This window comes from Culex pipiens, chromosome 2 (genome assembly GCF_016801865.2).
Source record: "Culex pipiens pallens isolate TS chromosome 2, TS_CPP_V2, whole genome shotgun sequence".
NCBI lineage: Eukaryota > Metazoa > Arthropoda > Insecta > Diptera > Culicidae > Culex > Culex pipiens.
This window is the reverse complement of record NC_068938.1, coordinates 191,341,053-191,365,728: the sequence shown is the minus strand read 5'-3', so window position 1 is coordinate 191,365,728 and position 24,676 is coordinate 191,341,053. Positions and strand designations below refer to the sequence as shown.

The window sequence follows — 24,676 nt, the reverse complement described above, 5'->3', positions numbered from 1 at the left end:
ATATATGAAAAAACTTAAAATATGATAAAAAAAACAAATATCCACAAGTAAAATATTTTCTAGGTCACAAATATTTCATTTTTTTAAGGTACATTGATATGCAATGATTATCACCTTCCGTCATATTGGCGTGGGACATACAGTATGAGAAAATTCGTACCAGTTTATAATATTTTTATTTTAAAATCCTATATTTTTGTGTGATCCTACATTCCTATCGGGAATCGTCTGCCGAGGTTAGTCGCTGCGCGGAGTGTGGGCTCACGTCCGATTGGTCCAACTGTCAGCCGAAGAAGGAGGAAGAGTCTGCCCGGAACTCTTGCCTGTGTGCGTGGCTCTCACCGATCAGGTTTGATCTGTCATTGCAGGGCTGGACAAAGGGGCACTCAGTGGAGTGCGCTCAATTACACCACAATAGGGTGATCTACACCACACATCTCTCCTCTTCTCCATTAAAAAAACAGCTTTATTTTTCCTATAAAATGAGTTTGACAAGAATTAAGCAAGCTGTCTTTCGTCATTCAATTCAACAACATCTTTTAGTTCAACAACTGTTCACTTGCGTCTTTACTGAACAGCTCCGGCTGAATCCATCACTAGCGTTTGGCTGGACTTGATCACAGAAATTATTTTTAATAGGACTGAAGATCTTCAAACATCGTCTTGTCGCACACCATGTGTTTTGTTGCATCAGCGTCGTGAATCTTCTCGATTTTTCCTCTTCCGTTATCTATAGAAATGACACGCGCTGTGTCACTATTATTGCTTTCAACAGCATCATCCACCCAACGATGGAAAGACTTTGTGGTTATTTCCTGGTTCTTTCCGGTTCCGTTGCTCTGGCCGTCTTTTTTTCGACAATTGAAGAGAGACCAGAGTCGTCTATTAAGCTCGGTTGTCCTTTTCCCTCCTCGTCAAGCAGGCGTTTTTTAACGTTCTCCAAAAGGGCTCGATCGGTAACCAGCGCGTTGAACGATCCAGGATGCGCCAGCAGACGTTCTCCGTCAATTCTCCGTTTCATCTTAACGTCGGCCACACTTTACTCCCGTAGAACCTTCTAACTGGAGGAGGAGCGCTTAAATGTTTCCCAAATATCTTTTATTATCCGCTTGTCCTTTACGTGCTCCAGCTGGTCCTCTGCAATCCGGTCTATTAGTAGGTTCTTGCACCTACGGTTTCTGATTAGCCGTTCTACTAGAAACCGCAGTCTTGCGTATATCTCCATAATTTCCGTTCTCAGCGAATTCGGACATTCCCAGGGCAATCCAGCGGGCCCTTTTTCTCCATCAAGATGAGACTTTCAGTTGGAGATTTAGCACCATCGGACAGGCACCTCATACTCACACATCTTGAACAAGTTGAACAACATGTTCGTATGTTTCTGCTATCAAAAATAAATCGTAACTTTTCTCGCTTCTCATAAGATTTGCTCTATATATTCCATGTATTATTATCCGACGAGCTGCTCTCGTTTAACAGGAATTAATCAACTCAAAGCTTTTATATTCACCATTATGATCAATCGCGGCCTTCCAGGCTATTTACCACGGCGGGTTCATTTGACCCACCGTGCCCAACGCGACTCTTTTCTTTTTTGCAACTAATCGCGGCCTTCCAGGCTATTTACCACGGCGGGTCCATTTGACCCACCGTGCCCAACGCGACTCTTTTCTTTTTTGCAACTGATCGCGGCCTTCCAGGCTATTTACCACGGCGGGTCCTTTGACCCACCGTGCCCAACGCGACTCTTTTCTTTTTGCAACTAATCGCGGCCTTCCAGGCTATTTACCACGGCGGGCCCATTTGGCCCACCGTGCCCAACGCGACTCTTTTCTTTTTTGCAACTAATCGCGGCCTTCCAGGCTATTTACCACGGCGGGTCCATTTGACCCACCGTGCCCAGCGCGACTCTTTCCTTTTTGCAACTGATCGCGGCCTTCCAGGCTATTTACCACGGCGGGCCCATTTGACCCACCGTGCCCAACGCGACTCTTTTCTTTTTTTGCAACTAATCGCGGCCTTCCAGGCTATTTACCACGGCGGGCCCATTTGACCCACCGTGCCCAACGCGACTCTTTTCTTTTTTTTGCAACTGATCGCGGCCTTCCAGGCTATTTACCACGGCGGACCCATTTGACCCACCGTGCCCAACGCGACTCTTTTCTTTTTTGCAACTGATCGCGGCCTTCCAGGCTATTTACCACGGCGGGTCCTTTGACCCACTAATCGCGGCCTTCCAGGCTATTTAATCGCGGCCTTCCAGGCTATTTACCACGGCGGGCCCTTTTGACCCACCGTGCCCAACGCGATTGTGTTGTCAAGGCTCGCAAACTCCACCGCACTTTGCAAACATTTTGACGGTCCGCCAAATCCACCTTCAAGCAACCACACACTCACACTTGCTTCACACAAAAAAACTCTCGCCACTCTCCGACAACTTCAACAGTTATCTCACTTTGCTTACCCATGAAAACCAAAATCGATGAAAATCCTCCTCAGCAGACGATTCCCCACAGGTTCTTGAAGTTGTAAATAAAATCACAACTCCGTCACGGTCGCCAATGTGTGATCCTACATTCCTATCGGGAATCGTCTGCCGAGGTTAGTCGCTGCGCGGAGTGTGGGCTCACGTCCGATTGGTCCAACTGTCAGCCGAAGAAGGAGGAAGAGTCTGCCCGGAACTCTTGCCTGTGTGCGTGGCTCTCACCGATCAGGTTTGATCTGTCATTGCAGGGCTGGACAAAGGGGCACTCAGTGGAGTGCGCTCAATTACACCACAATAGGGTGATCTACACCACACAATTTTGTTCTACACATTTTTTATTAGTTCATTTTTGTACTGAATTCTTGAGATTTGTTCAACGATAATTTGCAACGATATCAAAATAGTTTACCTAAAATCAACATCAACATCAACAATCAATGGTTATTTTAAAATTTGTTGCAACTTCTTTTGATATTTTTTGTTAGTTTCAATTATTTTAAATGCAACGCTTTGATTTTCTTGTACTCAGTTATAAACAAAATGCGCATGTTGAGTTCCAAGTAAGAGATTGTTATTATCGTTGATTATTTGTTACAAAAGTTAAACTGTCAGTGACTCTTTTTCGATTTGCAAAAACAGTGATTACTATTTTTAATCTTTTTATGTACCTCGTAATTTTTTCCTAAAAAATGATTTAACTTACAACTTCCAAGACATATGCTATCGGGGTAAAAGATGACGGTGTGTGTACTTTTTTCAGAAATAACTGGATGAAATTTGGTCAAATTTGAATTGAAAGGGCACATAAATAAAGTCAAAAGGAAGCATTCAAGAATCAATTAGATATGTCTGACTACATAACCAATATTTTTTATTATTTTTTAAATTATGATATTACATACTTGGGTAAGAAGTTATCATTTAGTGATTATAGTGTAATAACACAATTATAGCTTTTCAATCACAATAAAAAGTTTCAAAAACATAATTGCATCTGATTAATCAATTAAAAATATAAGATGTTTTGTAAATTAGGCTGTTCTATAGGAAATACTGAACAATAAAAAAAACATATTTTTTTTTGAATTTAAGATAACTCCGGCTCCGACTCCGACTCCGGGTTATCAAAAATCTTCGGCTCCGACTCCGACTCCGACTCCGACTCCAGCTCTTAAAATTTAGCCGACTCCGGCTCCGACTCCGACTCCAGCTGTTCGAGTTTTGACGACTCCGACTCCGACTCCGACTCCAGGTCCCCAAAAAGACCCGACTCCACCGACTCCGGCTCCGACTCCGACTCCGACTCCACAGCCCTGGATTTTGCGTCAAAAAATGTGTAACTTAAGATCAAGAACTGGTCAAATTTTCATCAGTTTCTGATGAATTTCAAATTTTTTAACATTTCTTAAATTGAATGTCTCAAAAAGGGGTAAAACTCAACCAATCAAAATTTAACTTTTTTACTGGGCATGGAAAACATATATTTTATTGTTTCTTTATATTTGTTACTGCTCCAATTCAGGAAGGATTTGCCAATTTTCAATTTTCCTTACATTTTTTTTTTAGGAAAATTGTTGGATTTTTTTCCAAAATTAAACTGAAAGTAGCTGTTACTAGTTGGTTTTATAAATATAAAATCAGGTTGAGGTCTTCTGGAACATTGTTTGAATACCAAAACTTGGTATTGCCATGGTGATGATTCCATGTTGTTCTTAGTGATATTCTTCACCACATCGAAAACATTTCGTCGCCGTCGTGCTAACTTGTCGTACGTGCATTTTGGGCCAAATTGAGTTAAGAACGCCATTTTGTGCAGCTCACAATGCCACATCTTTTGACCTTCACAGATCCCCAAAATTCGATTTCAATCCTTAGATATTCAATGGAAAACAAAAAAGCTCCGAAAATTTTTGTCACTTTTCATATGAAAGTAGTTTCAATCTTGTCGTGCTATCTTGTCACTCCCTGAAAATTGATGTAAGTGCGACAAAGGCCAAAGGGATTTCAGGTCAGGATGCGTTTGACGCACGTAAAAGCTAGACTACCGTAAATATTTGTAATTATAAATCGGGACTCCAGCAACCAACTTCAACCAAACATCGGGACAATGCACAGAATGGTCAGCCAAACAAAACGTGTTTGTTATTGTTTACATTGCGTGCCCTTGTTTTTGTTTATTCAAGGTCAAACATTAAAACGCGTTTTTCTCGGAATGTCAAAATGGCGGGTGCGACATGATAGCACGACAACGTCGATTTGTGAAACTGGATTGAAATTCACCAAAATTCAATTTTCTGTCGATTGACTCGTTTTTCAATGTATTTGGTTATCCCGGCCTAGAGGAATTTCAATGATTTAAAAAAAATCTTAGTGGGTACATACAAAAAATTTAAAATCAGCTTTAACATTTTCAAATAATTTTAGCGCAAAATACATTATCTCGTCAAAATTTATAAAAAAAATCCCATAGTTTCAGAGGAATTTGATGAAACACTTCAATACCAAAATAATACCAAAATGTGGACTTAGAAAATTTTCCACAATTCCAAGTAATTTCTTTAGGGGGTATATCAAAAATGTTTGAAATCAAGTTTGAAATTTCCGGTTTTCAATGAAAGCATTCGCTTTGAGACATCATTTTAGCGCAAAATTAACTATTTTGTCAAAATTGGTCAAAATTTTCCCATAGTTTTAGAGGAATTTGATAAAACCATTTGATAAACCAAAATTTGGTATTGATAGCAGAGAAAGGTATTATTACGCATTTCCCTTGTTATTTAACCATTTTTTTAAAATGCTTCTTCAATTTTCTATGAATCAACTAAATTAAAAAAAAACTGGATCTAAATCAAAAGTTCCAGCTGCCAAGACTGTTATTCTCGAAGATCCTTCACTTTACCCCTTTTCCTCATTGCTCACAGCGCTCAATCCCACCATCTCCACAGCAAATCTGATGATGCGATTCTGACATCTCCCGACCATCGTCTTCCAAGAACTTGCCAACTTTGATTGAGGACCTGCATCTCAAAGTTTCCCTCCCCGGTTGTTCTGTCAAAGAATTTATTTTCCCCTAGCGCAAAACGTCAAACAATAAAACCAAGCAATCTGCGACTCAGAACCCCGGTCCGCCGCACCTTTGCGACTGAGATTGGCAGTTTTCCTTACAAAACACCGGTGCGGCGTGGTCTCCTTCGTCTAGGAATTTTCCCGACGATTTCCTCCGCCACAAAACAGATTCCATTTAATAACTTTTCGTCATCCTTTACCCCAAGACGAAGAGAGATTTGAAAAGGGAAGGGTTTCGGGACGGGGAGTTTGCTGAAAATATTTTAAGTTTTAAGCATAAATTCCGACCCTCGTCGTCGTTTTAGTCGTCTGGAAATGGCTCCCCCTCCGTCTTCTTTCCTCAAAATTGAACTTTAAGCCGTTTGATATGAACTTCTAGTCGTCGGAAAAGGACGACGGAAGGGACTTTCGATAGTTCAGCTTTTTGATATATTGAGACTACGGTTTTGGTCGCTGGGAAAAAGAGGGAGGGGGAAAATTGAAACTTGCTCGAGCAAAAGGTGAGCAAAGGGTGGAATTATTGAATGAATAATTGAATGGCTGAGAGTGGAGATCGGGTCCTTTTTAGGGAAGCAAAAGGGGCGTAAGGGGACGGAAGGGTTATGTGGGGGTACTTAGAAAAAGGGAAAAGGGTTGAACAGCTTGCTGGGGAGAACGATAGTTCTTGAAGAGGAACAGCTTGAAGGGTAATTTAATTAAGATTGCAGGAATTTTACTGGAAAAAAATTAAGTCTTTGAAATTGCATCCCAGTTTGAAAAAACATTCTAATGATAATAAATGTAATGAAGTTAAAAAAAAACATTATGTTTATTCAAGTTCATCAATTTAAAGCAATTTTCTAACTTATTTCTAATAAATATTTCATTGATTTTGTTTGAATTCGAATGAAACTTAATCTTTTCATTCTTCATGTGCAAAGAACCATTTCGCATAATTTATTGTGCAATACAAAGTTTCATACAAATTTTTATAAACAAAAAATATGAAATTGTTTCAAGAATTTGTATTTCGATTGCTATGATCTAAACTATTCAAGAAAAAAATTTCATGAGCTTGAACAAATATTTTCAAATTAACTTAAACCTCAAAATACGATATTTTTCAACCTTTTGATAAGTAGGCGAAACTGGCAACCTTAAAGTATGAGTGTAGTAAAAAAGATATTTGAAAAAGCCGTGAATATTTTTTTTATATTAACCATCTACAACTCAACCCTTCCAGGCGGGCTTCAATTTAAAAAAAAATCGACAAAAATCTTTTTTTTTCATAAAAAAAATTGACTTAAAAAGCATTTAATAGAAGAACTATTGGAAGTTTGACTTCTTTTATGCGACTTTGCCAATGTTTAAAAAAAATGGCTGTGTTTTTTATTGACAATTCAAATATTTTTGATAAACTAAGCAAGCAGTATTTTTAGTAATATTCTAAACTTTTTTTCTACGCATTTTTCAACAATTTAAAAGAAAATAGTATTGTTCTATAGCAGAAAATGTGTTACACAGAAAAAAAAGTTTAATTTTGGAATGTTGAAAATTTTGGTAGGTTGAATATTACCTCTTTTTTGAGTAATATTACATAAAATTGTGTTAAAACGTGAACCTGATGAATATTCATCAAAAACTGATGAAAATTCATCATTTCCTGGGGTAAAATTAATCATTTTTTTACACAAAATCTGTCACCATTTCCTGATGAATATTACCATCATTTTTATTCTTTGTAATCAATAAAATGGCAATAAGTTGAAAAAGTGACTGTAAAAATATTAAAAAATAACTAGGAAGGTAATGATAAGAGGGGGTAAAATGAGTTGAATACTAGCAGAAGCAAACTATAACTGAACATGATAAATGCAAAATAAAATACTAAAAATGAAACGAGTAAAACTGAAAATAAGTAGAGTTTTTCGTAGAAAAAAAAAGCTCTAAATGACCTAATAAAAAAAAAAGTTGATTAAAATACACTTAAAATTATTGAAAATTGAGAAATGGATTTTGCAATCTAAATATTCTAAAGATTTTTTCATAAAATGTGCTGTATTGAAATAGCAAACATTTTTAAATAGTTTTTATTTATTTTATGTATTCATTTTTTTTTCTTCCGTTTTCTAATGTAGAATTTTTTACTTTTTTATCTACAATTAGGCTGGTACAATTTTTGAAATTTTTGTCTCCTCCCCTTCAAAGTTGGCCCTAAAAATCGGGAGGCAAAAAAAAATTTCAAAAAACTTCAATATTTCAATAAAATCTTAAGTGAAATCAGTTGAAATCAATTTACATTCCCCTGCGCTAAGAACCATTTTTAGCATATTTAGGTTGATTTTAAAATCTTTTGAATTTTAATTTTTTTTTCGATGTTTAGTATCGCAAAAAAAAAATTTCGCTAAAATTTTTGTTTTCGTCAAATTTCACATTTTTTTCCAACTGATGATTGAAAAACAACTGAACTAGTGTAAAATGCATTTTTAAACACCTTTTTTAATGCAAATGTTGAAACTATAGCTTGCTATTTCAAAATTTATATATTTTTTAAATTGTCCACTGAATTCTCTTTAATTTTTGTGACAGGTAAAAAGGAAAAAAAATACGATTTTTTCAATTTTCTGTTTTAAATATTTACGTCGAATTAGAAAACTATCTTACTCAATAAAGGTGTTTTGCTTTCCTCACTGAGGTAAGGCAATAATCCTACTCTAAAAATGAACTTTGTATAAAAACGTCGTAGACCCACCTTCATGTATACATATCGACTCAGAATCGAAAACTAAACAAATGTCTGTGTGTATGTGTGTGAGTATGTGTGTGTGTATGTGTGTGTGTATGTATGTATGTGACCAACAAACTAGCTCATGTTTCTCGGCACTGGCTGAACCGATTTAACCCGAACCTGTTGCATTCGACTTGGTTTAGGGTCCCATAGATCGAGTTTTATACAGATTGAAGTTTCGATAAGTAGATAAAAAGTTATGTATAAAAATGTGTTTTCACATATATCCGGATCTCACTTAAATGTATGTAAACTATGTCCGGATCCACCATCCGACCCATCGTTGGTTAGGTTATCAAAAGACCTTTCCAACGAGTCTAAAACATTGAAGATCTGGCAACCCTGTCTCGAGATATGTTCACTTAAGTGATATTTTTGTACTTTTTGGTAGCCGGATCTCATTTAAATGTATGTAAACTATGTCCGGATCCACCATCCGACCCATCGTTGGTTAGGTTATCAAAAGACCTTTTCAACGAGTCTAAAACATTGAAGATCTGGCAACCCTGTCTCGAGATATGGTCACTTAAGTGACATTTATGTATTTTTTTTTTATTCCGGATCTAAAAAATAGATGAAATTTGTGTACAACCCCATCAAATCAGCCATTGTTGGTAATGAGTGAGGATGGCTCCAACCACATAGGTGGATTAAGTTAGTTTTTTTATTAAACACATAAAGCAAAGGAGAATAAAATTTATATTCAGTTATTTTTCATTCAATGAAAAAAAGATAAGCTTTTAAAATATAAAACCTTCTACAGATATTTAGGATTGCTACTGAAATAACTATTTTAAATATTTTCATAAATATTTTCCCGATATCCCATCAATGTTTTTAACTCAAAAAAGCTGCATTTCAATTTAGGGTGTATGACCCTATTTTAGACCTACTATGCAAAGCATCAACATTTTTCGCATTGTGTACTATTGAAAATTGAAAATAATTATGAAATAAAATTATAAAAAAGCTATCAACTAAAAATTTATTTTTACATCTTAAATTGATTTGTGGAATTATCAAAACTTTTCAAATTTTTATTTTGTCTTATTTGGCTTTGCTAATAGATGCCGATTATGTTTGTGAATATTTAATAGCTTGAATTAAAAATTAAGTGGGTAAAATATGCTAATAAAATTTTGCTGGTGGAAAAAAATTATAAAGAGCCAAAAAGGTTCCTTTTTTATTAGTTCAATATTTTTTTGTCTTGGTTATTGGTACTGTTAACTTCACTTTTTTTTCTGGATATTTTATCTGATTGTTTATACTTCCTTTTTTGTCTTATTAAAAGTGAGCAAAAGATTGATCTGGGATTTCGTGTTCTGTTTCAGCACAGCCAAAATGAAGAAAAAAAAGAGAACACTTAAAGCAGGCAAAAAAGGATAATTGAGTTATTAACATGAAATATGCTCCACGATAAATGTCAACCTTATTATAGGGAGCTCCATCATTCCCAAAAAAAAAACCTCTCCCTTTATGTCATATTGGTTGCTTGTTGTTTTCCCATTTATTCCCAAAATTTGCCCCCCCTGATGGAAATTTCGCCCCAAAACGCAAAGAACAAATCCATCCTTCCGATAAGCTCTCGATGAAAGCTTAATGGGTTCCACTTTGGCCAGAGGAAAGAAAAAAATGGCTCACAAAAAAGCCATTTGTGTGACCGATTTCGTCATGCCAAATTTTCGGAGGGGATCCCCCCCTCCCTCAAAAGTTCATTTTCCACTTAAGGAAATCGGGATTCGAAAGGGAAGAGGAAGGGGGGCGCCCCTAATTTGATCCCATAAATTATGCAATCACCACTAAACTGTTTGTGTACATGTGAGTGTGAGTGTGCGATGGCTTTAATGAATGCTAAAGGATAATTGAATTCATTATTGCTGCTGCCGCTCGCTGCTGCTTCCTTTCATTCGTCCTAAGGACCAAAAGAGGCCTGAACTTTTCAGCCTATCGCAGTGGCAGATTGTTTTATAAACGTGTGTGTGTTTGTGTGCCATCGAGCATGCACTTTGCATTTGCAATTGCAGTTTGTGTTTCGTTTTGCAATTGAGAAAATGACGGTTGAGGACTGACGAGGGAAGGGGAAGGGGAGGAATGTAAATGGAGCTGCACAGATAAATGATTTAATTACGAGGAAATTATCCAGAGTTACAAAATAGCCTCGAGGATAAGCTTGAGAAACTTGGCTGGTAAAGCTGCCCGGAAGATGAAGGCTGGAAGGGCATTGCAGCGATTGGGTATGAACTCAAGTGCTGGAGTATGCATCGGGTATGAATTTGTGTCGGATCCAGATTGGTTGGTGGCACTGAGAGAAATCCCGTGTTTCACTAAAAATTAATAAATTAAACTGACAACAAATTAAAACCAAATAAAAATTTAAAAAAAGTTAAGGTGTTTTAAAATTTTTATACATTTCTATTAAATTTTTGGAATTATTTTTTTCTTAAATGGGTAGGAGAAACACAACCATTGAAAAAACACTTACACTAACAAATCTGAAGGAACATTTGAAAATGGCGCATAAGCATTTTTAATTCTGGGACTATTTTGCAACTTCCGAGATAACCAGGAACTATTTCACAAAACTCGAAGTGTAAAACGATAGCTGGCCTCCCCAGCTACCTTTAAACACTGCTTAGTTCCAGTTATAAAAATGCTCATGCGCCTTTTTTAAATGTTGCTCCGGAAATATTGATAAAAAAAACTATTGTTTTAAGCTTTATTATACATAATTTGTTTTAATTCTTTTTAACTCTAATCATATTTAATTTATTTGAAACAATTAATTGTACGTTTCTTCAACAAATGAATTTCATAACTTGGTTATCATTTTTTGTTAAATTTTAAGAAACCTTTCCTACAAATAAAAGGGTTGAGGGTGAATTTGGAGCATTGGAAAGTTTACGGATCAAATTTGATTTCCAATAACTTTTTTCTTTTGTCGAGAAAATGCGAACAAGCTGATATTTTTTATGTTGAGTTTTTATATCTTAAATTTATGATAACTCAAATTTGTCATAAATTTTCCCAATAATTTTTTTTCGAAAAATTCAGGACAAAAAAAATTGCAACAAAACAAAATCATCAAAAAAATGCGCTTCTCTGTAAAAACTTTAGTTCTAATTGTTATCACTTCATACTTGATTATCCGAAGGTCTTGAAAATATTTATGACGGATAGGCAAATCACAAAAAAAAAAATCCTAATTAAATCTATAGATACCGTTATTATGAAGATACTAAGAGCTGTGCACAAGCTCTGGTTGACAAAAACTTTAAATACAAATTTAACCAGCCTAAGAGTAAACCTAATATCATTTTAACCAATCCCTTCAAGAAGGTAGAAGATATGAATAATGATTTTATTTAATATCTGATAGATTTAAGAGTTTACGAAATACTGTGAAAATAAAAAAAATAACTTAGATTCAACGAATATTTTGAAACGTTACTATCATGAATTTCCTGGAATTTATATTTTTGGGAAGGAAAATTTGATGCTCTTTGCTCTAAAGTTTAAATTTTATATGATTTTGCCAAGAGATTACTGTATCATTGTTTCTATGTTTTGATTAGTTGGAAACTTAACACGAAACAAAACTAATTATTGACTATCCAATCGTTTTCAAAAAAAAAAAAAATTAAAAAAAATACAGAAAGATATACTCTACTAAAAAAAATATGACTGTGATTTTCTTCTGCCTAATTTTAATGTTGATGCTTTGATCAGATTATATTGAAAAAATATTGTTTTTAACTATTGAGCAATTCTCTGAGATTTCGGTCATTCGATTTTTTTGGTATTTTTTGATCCGGCTGAAACTTTTTTGGTGCCTTCGGTATGCCCCAAGAAGCACTTTGCATCATTAGTTTGTCCATATAATTTTCCATACAAATTTGGCAGCTGTCCATACAAAAATGAGTTATGAAAATTCAAAAATCTGTACCTTTTGAAGGAATTTTTGGATCGATTTGGTGTCTTCCGCAAAGTTGTAGGTATGAATATCGACTACACTGAAAAAAAATGATACACGGTAAAAAAAAATTGGTGATTTTTAATTTAACTTTTTGTCACTAAAACTTTATTTGCAAAAAAACATCTTTTTTTTTTATTTTTTGATATGTTTTAGAGGACATAAAATGCCAACTTTTCAGAAATTTCCAGAATGGGCAAAAAATCTTTGACCGAGTTATGATTTTTTTAATCAATACAGATTTTTTCAAAAAATCGAAACATTGGTCGCAAAAATTTTTCAACTTCATTTTTCGATGTAAAATTGAATTTGCGATCAAAAAGTACTCTAGTGAATTTTTGATAAAGTGCACCGTTTTCAAGTTATAACCATTTTTAGGTAACTTTTTTGAAAATAGTCGCAGTTTTTCATTTTTTTAAATTAGTGCCCATGTTTGCCCACCTTTGAAAAAAATATTTTTGAAAAGCTGAGAAAATTTTATACATTTTGCATTATTGAACTTTGTTGATACGACCCATAGTTGCTGAGATATTGCCATGCAAAGGTTAAAAAACAGGAAAATTGATGTTTTCTAAGTCTCACCCAAACAACCCACCATTTTCTAATGTATTTCGATTTTTTGAAAAAATCTGTATGGTTCAAAAAATCATAACTCGGTCAAAGATTTTTTGCCCATTCTGGAAATTTCTGAAAAGTTGGCATTTTATGTCCTCTAAAACATATCAAAAAATACTAAAAAAATTAAAATAGTGTTTTTTTGCAAATCAAGTTTTAGTGACAAAAAGTTAAATTAAAAATCACCAATTTTTTTTTACCGTGTATCATTTTTTTTCAGTGTAGTACTTATCCAAACCTACAACTTTGCCGAAGACACCAAATCGATCAAAAAATTCCTTCAAAAGATATAGATTTTTTGAATTTTCATACATCATTTTTGTATGACCAGCTGCCAAATTTGTATGGAAAATTATATGGACAAACTAATGATTCAAAATGGCTTCTTTGGGCATACCGAAGGCATTAAAAAAGTTTCAGCCGGATCAAAAAATATAAAAATTAGAATTAAAGAAAAAAGACCGATTCCGTAGAGAACTGCTCTATTTTTTCCTTTTATTCTCGGTAAACCTCGTTAGATAAAAGAACGACTTAATTTGCTTTTTGCAACTTGTTGCATAAACTCCTATTAAAAATGCTCTGCATACACAGTAAAAAATAATGTAAATTTGGAAGCTGTAATTTTGGAAGGTTGAATAATACCTCTTTTATGATGTAATTTTACTTCAATTTAGACTGAAAAAGTGACATTACACCAGAAAAGTGGTAAAATTACACATTTCCAGAGGTAAAATTACACCTTTTTTCTGACATAAAAGATGTACCCCTTCCCAGATGTAATATTACCATGATTTTTTTTCTGTGTACTTAAACAATTCAGATAACTATCAAGTCAATGAAATTTATGATTCCTGAAAATAATTCAACATTCCATATCTTTCAAACTTAAGAAAATGCGGCCTTTTTTTTAAAAAAAGAAAAGCGGAATTTTGGGGTTATGTTGTTAAATACAGAAACATATTTCTACTTCAAAAAAGGCTCAATTTAATAGAACATTTAGAAAATCTTCATTCACAATCACTTCTAAATATTATTACGAAAAAAACATAAAATATTGTTTTGATCTTTCGGTAAAAATATCACATTTAATTAAAAAAATATGGCAAAATAAGATTTTTTAAAATCAGATGATTTGTCTTTTTCATATTTAAAAAAAATTCTAACTGAATCTGATGGAAATTTAAAGATGAGGACAAAAATCGAAAAACTAAAATTTTTCAGCTTAATCTAAACTTTAAGTGTCAATATCTTGAAAACGGTTAATTTTATAAAAAAATATGTATGATACTGTTTGATTGCAAAATTGGTATTTCATCAAAAACTGAATTCAAATATTAAATTCGATTGAAATTTCTATTTGAAAAAACTCATTTCTTTCAAAAACTTAAAACGTGGCGGCAAAAAAATATAAATTCCAGTTAATTGATTTTTTGTAAAAAAAATAAGTTTATTAAAAATCAAATTTTTTTTCAACAGTCTTCATCAATGCCTACAGCTTTGGCAAAGACACCAAACCAATCAGGAAATTCCTACAAAAGATACAGAATTTCGAATACACAAGTACCACTTTTGTCTGGACATCTGCCAAAATTGTATGGATCCTTGTAATAGTGAACCAATGATACAAAAAGGCTTCTTTGGTCATAGGAAAGGCCCCTAAAAATAAAAATAAGAACACTAAAAATAAAAACGTATGAAATCGGCCGATGTCGTAGAAAACAAATTTTTCATATTTCACGTTCAATTGAAGCAAAATAAAGTTGATAAAATTACTGCGCCTGTTCAGCAAATTGATAATGAGAAAATCTGTATTTTATTTCAAATTGTCAGAAAAATACAATTATCTGTTCAACCGTGAGGAAAAAAAACAATTTGCTTGATGCATACAAAAGATTGATCCTTATTGAATTCTTAGATATTACTTACCATTTTTTCACGGTTTCATGACTTCTTATCCCAGTGCAACCAACCATTGCTCTTTCTAGCAGATATAGATACCAGTAAAGATTCACTTCAAGCTGCTGCTGCCGCACACTTTGCACATATTGCAAATCAGCACTGACTTGCAGTCAAACACTCCAAGAATACCACCCCCTTTCTTGTCTCAACCCGTTTCTCGGACTGTTTGCAATCAATATTGAATAAATTGTAATGAATTGCTTCGCAAACCCGGCTTGGCCCGAGCTGGCCACGTGTGCTACTTGCTACTCTTCCAGGAATGTAAATGTGCTGCCAATGTTGCTGCTGCTGCTTCAGGGGAAAATTTGTACCAATTTAGCAGATGATTCTGAGCAGCTGGAGTTTCACCCCCACTTTCCCTCTCTACCCCTTTGATGATCTAGAAATGGCAAAATTGCTCAATTGAGGGTAGATTTGGATAATTCGATCGGGCTGACTATCGAACCGGGGGGCTTTGATTGAATTCAGAGTGTAATCGGAAAATTCATAGGAAAATTGTTGATTTAGACCCTTTGGGACAGATCGACTGTAAACTATTGTCTCTGCTGCGATTGTGAGGCGGAGGAAATTGCATTTCGCAATTGTTTCCCACCCAATGAATTCAATTTGCATCAATGTATGTGCATCATTCATGGGCACAAACTTGCATCAGTTTTGCAACCTTGCATCCAATTTAGCAAATTAGCCTGAATGCATAAATTTCGGAGGGGAAAACCCCAAAATTTCACCCACCAGAAAACTTTGTGGAAGCATCTTTCAGCACCATGAGCTTTCCCTCCAAAGGAAGGAAGCTTCAACAGAGGTCATGCTCGTTGGTTTTTCCCCCTTCCCCCCGCCCTGACCCAAGCCGGGGAAGGTTTTCCGGTTCCGGCCTAAGCCATTTTCCTGAACAGAGTTTTTTTCCCCCGACCCTAACAAACCGTATGTGAGCGGAGCAAACTTTTCGCTGGTGGAAAAGCGCGCCAAGCTCACATTACCGTCAAAGTACACAGGAAGGTGGGGGCTGAGGGTGGTCAGAGTTCAGATGGAGCGGGGAAAGCCGGAACGAATGAAACAAGATTGGGCTGTATAAAAATATGTTTAACATCACTCTCAGACTCGGGCGCCCATCAAGCAAATAAGCCTGGATGGTGTGGGAGGAAAAACACAGGGCAGTGAAAAAAGTAGGGGAAAAAAGCATAAAGTCTGGGGAAAATTGGGTGGTTCTTAATGATAAGAAATATCATTCAATAATTTATTAAAAACAAGCCTTACCCGAAAAACTTCGTCTTTTCCTTTTTTCGTTTGCTGACGTTTTTAGCTTTTTTCTTTATTCAGCCTCCTATGATCAAAATCAAAAACCTTCCTTGAGCTTATACAAACCCAACGCAGCAAAGAGCGCTCCGATCCGACCTTCCGTGTTCAACTGATACGCGTTCGAACAAAACCATCGAAATTTTTTATATATATAAGATAGATTAATCCAAATATTTAAAATCAATTTCGATCTTAAATATTTGGATGGTTGACATTGAGCCAATAAGATGTTTTACGAAGAAAAACTTGAAAAAAATGTTGAAAAAACAGTGTATTCAAAGTAAATTTTGTATATTTGACAGCTTTTTCACATGAGCTACAATTTCACACAATAAAAACCCAAAATTCTCAATAATATGAGGGCGTCATTTATGTTCCATTTATCTTATTACATGGTTGGATTTTATGTAATTTTGGGAATTTATTTTTTACTAACCTTTACAGGCTGATGGGCCATATATGCCTCAAAAATCATCATTTCTAAAATTAGCCTTTAAATTTCGTATGGTCAAAACAATCATTTTCCCAAATTCAGGCCTTAAAGGGTTAAGTAGTTTTCACGTTAAAAAGTATTTTATATAATTTGAATGAATAATATTATTCAAGGTTCAATTCATGGATTCATCTCTTAAATTAAAAAAAAATTTGTTTTATTTTTTCCTTTAAATTCCAGGTACTTTCTATTATAAGGCTTTGAAAAAAAAAAACACTCGCTATTTTGAAAAAAAAAAAATGACTTTCTAATTTTGATGAAGATTAAACAATAATTACAATTATTACAACAATAACAATAAACAATAATATTTTCAAGTGTTATAAAGAAACGAATTTATTTAATTGCATAACATTAAGGCAAAATGAAGTAAAAAAAAATATAATCGAAAAATTGGAATCCTATAATGGTCGATCCCCCTTTTTCCAGCACTTATGGATTTATACGAAAACAGAAGCATTTTAGCATTAGAAGATTTTATGTGCTCTATATTTTCAGTTATATTTGAAATGTTTTGAAATAATTTTGCAGGAAACTTTTTTTTCCAGATTTCCAGTTGATTATAAAAAAAATATTAGAAAATAAGCGGTTGATTTTTCAAGCCAATTTTTTTTACAAAAAAAGAATAAGAAAGACTAATAAATATTTATTATAAGCGACCGCATGTGAACGAGGAGAGTTAAAAATTACTATTAATTTATATTTAAAATTTCGTTTTTTTTTCAGAATTCTTTGTTTTAAATTAAATAAGAATATAAAGATCAAATATGTCATAATATATATATGTTTGATTTGTGCTAAAAACATTTATTTATCAAAGCTAAATCGCCCCAAAATTAGTCCAAAAAATCAGGGGTCAAACCATTTTTTTTGGAAAAACTTCTAAATTTTAATGAATATATTATGCTAAACTGAAAACATTTTGTAATATTTTTTCCTGCGATAATAGTCACATTTAGTAGGTTGATTTAGCTTTAAAAATATTTTGAATTTTTGTTAAATTTAAATGTACAATACCTATTTTTTTAGCAATGCATTTTAAATAACTTTCCTCATTGAAATGTTGAAGCCATGCCTGTAATTTATACACTTTTTCAGCCCCTCCGTTCCCTATGACTTTTGAGAGACGAGGAAAAAAAACTTCAAAAAATATCTGCCACGGCCTAAAGAAGAAACAAAATCTTTTTCTTTTTTATAAAGAAACAAATACTCATAAAAAATCATAAAACATTCAATAAAGACTCATCAGAATTTTCAGACGAACTATTACATAATTATGAAAATAACTTTTGCAACATAATTTCAAACTCGATAAATTATGGCCTAGTAAGATTTATCAAAAAACAGTTCTGCAATACAAATTTTAAATAATAAAATTTCTGAGTAAATGCTTTTTGTCATATTTTGAAGACAAGACAAATTAAAACGATTAATAAATCCAAAAAATACAAAACGGTTGTTCTGTTAGCTACTTATTTTTAGTTCGTAAGAAACTAAAAAAAAAATAAACGTTTACATGAAGAAGGGGAGCTTAGAGTAATATCAACGGTGGGAGAAATTTGGACGTCTCTTCCAAAATGAAAAAAAAATCTTCAAATGTGAAGAGATGTAATATTACAATTTCAGCAACAAATTTTTCTATAAAATAAACAGTTATTTTGCTGTATTGATGTAATTCAATTCATTTCTTAATTTATACAATTTATTCAGAGCCAAATTAAAATTTGAAGGGCTACTGATTTGGAACATATTAACACTGGAACGCCCAACGCATGTCCAACTTACACGGACGCCCAAGCCTCCCAAAAAAGTTGGAACGGTAACTTCAACTCGCTGGTTCTCGGGCATAACTCAACCAATCGAGACGATTCTTTTTTCCAGTAATTTGTAAGAATGTCTAGATGATCCTAGAACTTTGCAGAACTTAATTTGATCAAATCTGTAATTTCTGCGACCGAAAACATCGTTCCACCTTTTTTCAAAACGACTGCCTCCGCGGAATTTTTGGCGATTTTTTTTGTACGCGAAAAAAAAAGTTGGAACGATGTTTTTAGTCGCAAAAATTACATATTTGATCAAATTAAGTTCTGCAAAGTTCTAGAATCATCTAGACATCCTAACAAATGACTGGAAAGAAGAATTATCTTGATTGGTTGAGTTATGCCCGAGATCCATTGAGTTGAAGTTACCGTTCCAACTTTTTTGGAGCCTTGGGCGTTGGAATGTTAATTTATAGTTTTGGATTAATTATTACTTAATAGACTTGTCCTTAAATTTTCATGAAAATTGATGTAGATAGTCGATTATTTTTATCAAACTCAAAACTAAAAATATGCTTAAAACATAATCAAAGAGTTGAATTTTTTGAATCATTTGATTTATTTATTTGTTATTTTTTAGACGTTTAATCGTTTTTATCACAAAATCTTATTCCAAAAAAAATCTTTATTGGAATGGTGTAAGCTTTTGCTAAGTAATAAAATAATAAATTACGTTAAAAAGACATTTTCACAGCATCAGGTTTCAAGTTATCCTTCAAAATGTATCCAATTCACTAAACATAAAGTTTTTAAAATACCTGACAAAATATATCCAATTAATTCCGAATGTTTTTTTTTTTAATATTTATTTAACTAATGACATTTTTCATCGAATTTGGTCTCCAAAACCCTCTTGTGCCAGCTCTAGTATCTACATTCCTTGTTAATTACTCTATAGACTGTGGAAAAATTTTCCTTTCAATAAAAAAAATAAGAAAATCACGGGAACATGTTTAATTGAAAACATCAAACTTATTAAAAAGACATAACTGAACATTTAAATTTGAGTATCGGACCAAAGAAGCTTTTCCATCGTTAAGTCGCTAAAATTGTCAAAATATACGGGGGACCATAAAAATGATTCAAGTTGAGTGTGTTCTCTTTGTCAAAATTTAGCTTGACAAATTTCTAAACTTCGTTTTTTTTAAATATATTTTCTTATCTCCAACCCTGACAAACGAATAAAATTTTCCCCTTGTGCTAAAAAGGCTAAAAGGCCCTAACAAGAAACAAACATTTTGTTGTTTCTGCATCCTCACCCCCGTGCAGCAAACACAAAAAAAAGTCATCGGGCAAAAACTCCCGAAAAATTGTTTTCCACCCCCACCACGCTGCGCCACCCCCACCAAACAAGAAATAAAATACCACACACGCCAGAAAAAAAAGCACCACAATTCGCGCGGTATTCACATTTTCGTCAGTGACCAACTTCCTCCATGTGGAGGGAATTGTGCGGGGGGAGGTGAGAAAAACCGAAACTTTTCCTTGTGTTCATGGATTCAGGGAAATTTCACCCCCAGCTTTCAGTTTCATTCAAACTCGTCGTGTGTGCAGCATGTTGCAGGGGTGAGCTTTTGATGATTTCAACTTTTGCTCTGTTTCTCTCTGTTGGGTTATGACTTTTCATGGTTTTCATCTCATTTCTCCCGGGCAATCTAGTTGAACTGCAGCGAGTTTCGCAGAAAGGATTCCAGATAATTGTAACTAATTGAAAGTTCTTTTAATCCATAAAGCTTAATATTCATGGAACTTGTTAGTCTTATAATGTTGCAGTAACTTGGTAGAAACTTCTACAATGCAACATAATTGCTTCAAGAATTTCAATTTTCCCCGCTTTCCATTTAATCTTCTTAAAGCCATTTCCCACGACCCAGCTTAGTGACGCAATATCTAGCAAATTTCCTGTTTCACCTTTCACACCTCAGATCTCGACACAACCTTTGGCACTCTCAAGGGTATTTTATGACACCCCACCTCACTCCCCTCAGGGGAAAATTCCACCTCATTCCTTATTCAATCCCCGTGTCGCAGGCGTTTATCCGACATTTGCCTACCTCAACAACAAATCCATTACCCGGCAAACACGAGGCTGCGGTGACATTGTTAAGGGAAATCGATATCACTCTGAGACGTGGAGCGCTCGTCAGCAGCAAATCCGAACCGTTTATTATTAATTTTGCCCGCATTACAACCGGATTAGTCCCCGGGCGGGGCAGGTATTAGTGTCGATTTCGGTTCCGTTTTGACATTGCTCGGAAAAGCGCAGAGATTGTTGGGGCAGGGATGTGAGCAGGAGAAGGTTGTTAAGTGAATGTTTAAAAGCTTTTTCCAGAAACTACTTGCTTTTACAAAAGATCAAAATCAAAATCAAAATCAAAATCAAAATCAAAATCAAAATCAAAATCAAAATCAAAATCAAAATCAAAATCAAAATCAAAATCAAAATCAAAATCAAAATCAAAATCAAAATCAAAATCAAAATCAAAATCAAAATCAAAATCAAAATCAAAATCAAAATCAAAATCAAAATCAAAATCAAAATCAAAATCAAAATCAAAATCAAAATCAAAATCAAAATCAAAATCAAAATCAAAATCAAAATCAAAATCAAAATCAAAATCAAAATCAAAATCAAAATCAAAATCAAAATCAAAATCAAAATCAAAATCAAAATCAAAATCAAAATCAAAATCAAAATCAAAATCAAAATCAAAATCAAAATCAAAATCAAAATCAAAATCAAAATCAAAATCAAAATCAAAATCAAAATCAAAATCAAAATCAAAATCAAAATCAAAATCAAAATCAAAATCAAAATCAAAATCAAAATCAAAATCAAAATCAAAATCAAAATCAAAATCAAAATCAAAATCAAAATCAAAATCAAAATCAAAATCAAAATCAAAATCAAAATCAAAATCAAAATCAAAATCAAAATCAAAATCAAAATCAAAATCAAAATCAAAATCAAAATCAAAATCAAAATCAAAATCAAAATCAAAATCAAAATCAAAATCAAAATCAAAATAAAAATCAAAATCAAAATCAAAATCAAAATCAAAATCAAAATCAAAATCAAAATCAAAATCAAAATCAAAATCAAAATCAAAATCAAAATCAAAATCAAAATCAAAATCAAAATCAAAATCAAAATCAAAATCAAAATCAAAATCAAAATCAAAATCAAAATCAAAATCAAAATCAAAATCAAAATCAAAATCAAAATCAAAATCAAAATCAAAATCAAAAAACATAAAACATAAAACATAAAACATAAAACATAAAACATAAAACATAAAACATAAAACATAAAACATAAAACATAAAACATAAAACATAAAACATAAAACATAAAACATAAAACATAAAACATAAAACATAAAACATAAAACATAAAACATAAAACATAAAACATAAAACATAAAACATAAAACATAAAACATAAAACATAAAACATAAAACATAAAACATAAAACATAAAACATAAAACATAAAACATAAAACATAAAACATAAAACATAAAACATAAAACATAAAACATAAAACATAAAACATAAAACATAAAACATAAAACATAAAACATAAAACATAAAACATAAAACATAAAACATAAAACATAAAACATAAAACATAAAACATAAAACATAAAACATAAAACATAAAACATAAAACATAAAACATAAAACATAAAACATAAAACATAAAACATAAAACATAAAACATAAAACATAAAACATAAAACATAAAACATAAAACATAAAACATAAAACATAAAACATAAAACATAAAACATAAAACATAAAACATAAAACATAAAACATAAAACATAAAACATAAAACATAAATTAAAATAACTTTTTGTATTTTTGTATTTTTGTATTTTTGTATTTTTGTATTTTTGTATTTTTGTATTTTTGTATTTTTGTATTTTTGTATTTTTGTATTTTTGTATTTTTGTATTTTTGTATTTTTGTATTTTTGTATTTTTGTATTTTTGTATTTTTGTATTTTTGTATTTTTGTATTTTTGTATTTTTGTATTTTTGTATTTTTGTATTTTTGTATTTTTGTATTTTTTTATTTACTCGGCTGTTCTTGTTCAAAAAAATCGTTCAATGAATAAATCTTATAAAAGTTAAAAAAATGAACAATCTCTAAACATAACCCCACGTTACGTCACTGTCTACACCTGTTACGATTACCAACTTTCACAAAACTAATCCAATAAACACAGAAAAAAAAATCATGGTAATATTACATCTGGGAAGGGGTACATCTTTTATGTCAGAAAAAAGGTGTAATTTTACCGCTGGAAATGTGTAATTTTACCACTTTTCTGTTGTAATGTCACTTTTTCAGTCTAAATTGAGGTAAAATTACATCATAAAAGAGGTAATATTCAACCTTCCAAAATTAAAGCTTCCAAATTTACATTATTTTTTTCTGTGAAGCCCAGCTTATCGACACATCGATAATAACTTTTTCTATCTCTCTCCTATTCCAGACTGTAACACCACACCGTAGAGGACATCAAAATCGAAAAACAAATCCCTCACACCATGACACCCCTCGCCATGTACGCGTGCCTGCTGGCCGTGCTGTCCCTCCTAGCAGCTCCCTCCAGCCAGGCCCTGCTCGCCAACTGCCCGCTCGGTTGCTCCTGCGACGACGACACGCTGGAGGTGATCTGCGGCGAGGGTGGCCTGGACGTGCTGCCGATCGTGCTGAACCCGTCGCTGCAGCGGCTAGTCATCAAGAACAACAAGATCAAGACGATCGACTCGTCGATGCAGTTCTACGCCGAGTTGCGGTTCTTGGACTTGAGTTACAATCATCTGTTTAACATGCCTCCGCGGACGTTCGCGTATCAGAAGAAGCTGACGGAGTTGCATTTGAATCATAACAAGGTCGGGTCGATCTCGAACAAGACGTTTTTGGGGTTGGACTCGTTGACGATTCTGAATTTGAGGGGGAACTTTTTGGACGAGTTGTCGGATGGGGTTTTTGGAGGGTTGAAAAAGTTGGAGGAGCTGAACTTGGGACAGAATCGGATTGGGAAGATTGATGGAAAGGCGTTTGAGGGGTTGGTGAACTTGAAGGTGTTGTATCTGGATGATAACACGCTGAGTGCGGTTCCGTCGGCGGCGTTTGGAACGTTGACGAGTTTGGCGGAGCTGTACTTGGGGATCAACTCGTTCAGTGGGGTGCCGAAGGATGCTTTTTTGAGTTTGAGCAAGCTGAGCCGGTTGGATTTGAAGGGAGCGGCGCTGTCCAATGTGACGGGGGAGAGTTTCAATGGGTTGGAGGGGCTGCGGACGCTGGATTTGTCGGACAATCGGTTGAGCCGGATACCGACGGCGGAGCTGGTCGGGATGAACCGGTTGGAGGAGCTGGCGCTGGGGCAGAACGACTTTGACAGTATTCCGACGGGGGCGTTTGCCGGGATGGGGAACTTGAGGAAGATTGACATATCTGGGAGTTTGAAGCTGGCGAGGATTGAGAGTGGCGCGTTTTCGGCGAATGCCAACTTGGAGGAGATTGTGATAGCGTCGAACAAGGCGCTGGCGGAGATTCAGGAGGGAGCGCTGAGTGGGTTGCCTCACTTGAGGAAGCTGGTGCTGAAGGACAACGCGTTGACGACACTGTCTGATGGATTGTTCTCGTGGAACGAGCTGGTGGAGTTGGATCTATCGGAGAACCCGATCATCTGCGATTGTCGGATACTGTGGTTGAGGACGATTCTTGTTGCGAAGAGTAACAGCAGCCAGCAGCAGATTCCGGTTATATGCGCTTCACCGGATCGGTTGCGGGAGCAGGCCTTGCAGGCACTGTCTCCGGAGCTGCTTGGGTGCTCCCACGCTGACCCCCGCCAACAGGCGATCATCTGTGCTCTTCTGGTGGCCGCAGCGGCCATCATTACGACGCTAGCCCTGGTGATCTACAAGTGCCGCCGGCGGATACGAGAGGTGGTCAAGGGCGGCTGGGGCAACAGTGCCATCGGCCGGAAGGAACGCGAATACCAGAAGACCTTCTCCGAGGAGGACTACATGGGACGCCATCCGGGTCACCACCCGTGCGGTCCCAACGGCCTCGGGGTGCACACGACCACCCTGAACAACTACCAGATCAACAACCACCACCACCACTCGCACGGCATCCGGCACATCCCGGTGACGGAACTATAGCTAGAGGCTCCCCCTCCACCG

The 24,676-nt window shown here is 34.5% G+C and overlaps 1 protein-coding gene across 1 annotated transcript in view; it reads left to right on the top strand.

Moving 5' to 3' along the window:
• The window catches only part of LOC120414044 (insulin-like growth factor-binding protein complex acid labile subunit), a 448,549-nt gene that overhangs the window by 419,932 nt on the left and 3,941 nt on the right, over positions 1–24,676 (top strand). Inside the window, exon 4 of the mRNA XM_039575064.2 lies at positions 22,975–24,640. Within this exon, the coding sequence (XP_039430998.1) occupies positions 23,030–24,640 (1,611 nt within the window). The 5' untranslated portion in view covers positions 22,975–23,029. The remainder of the gene's footprint in view (positions 1–22,974; positions 24,641–24,676) is intronic.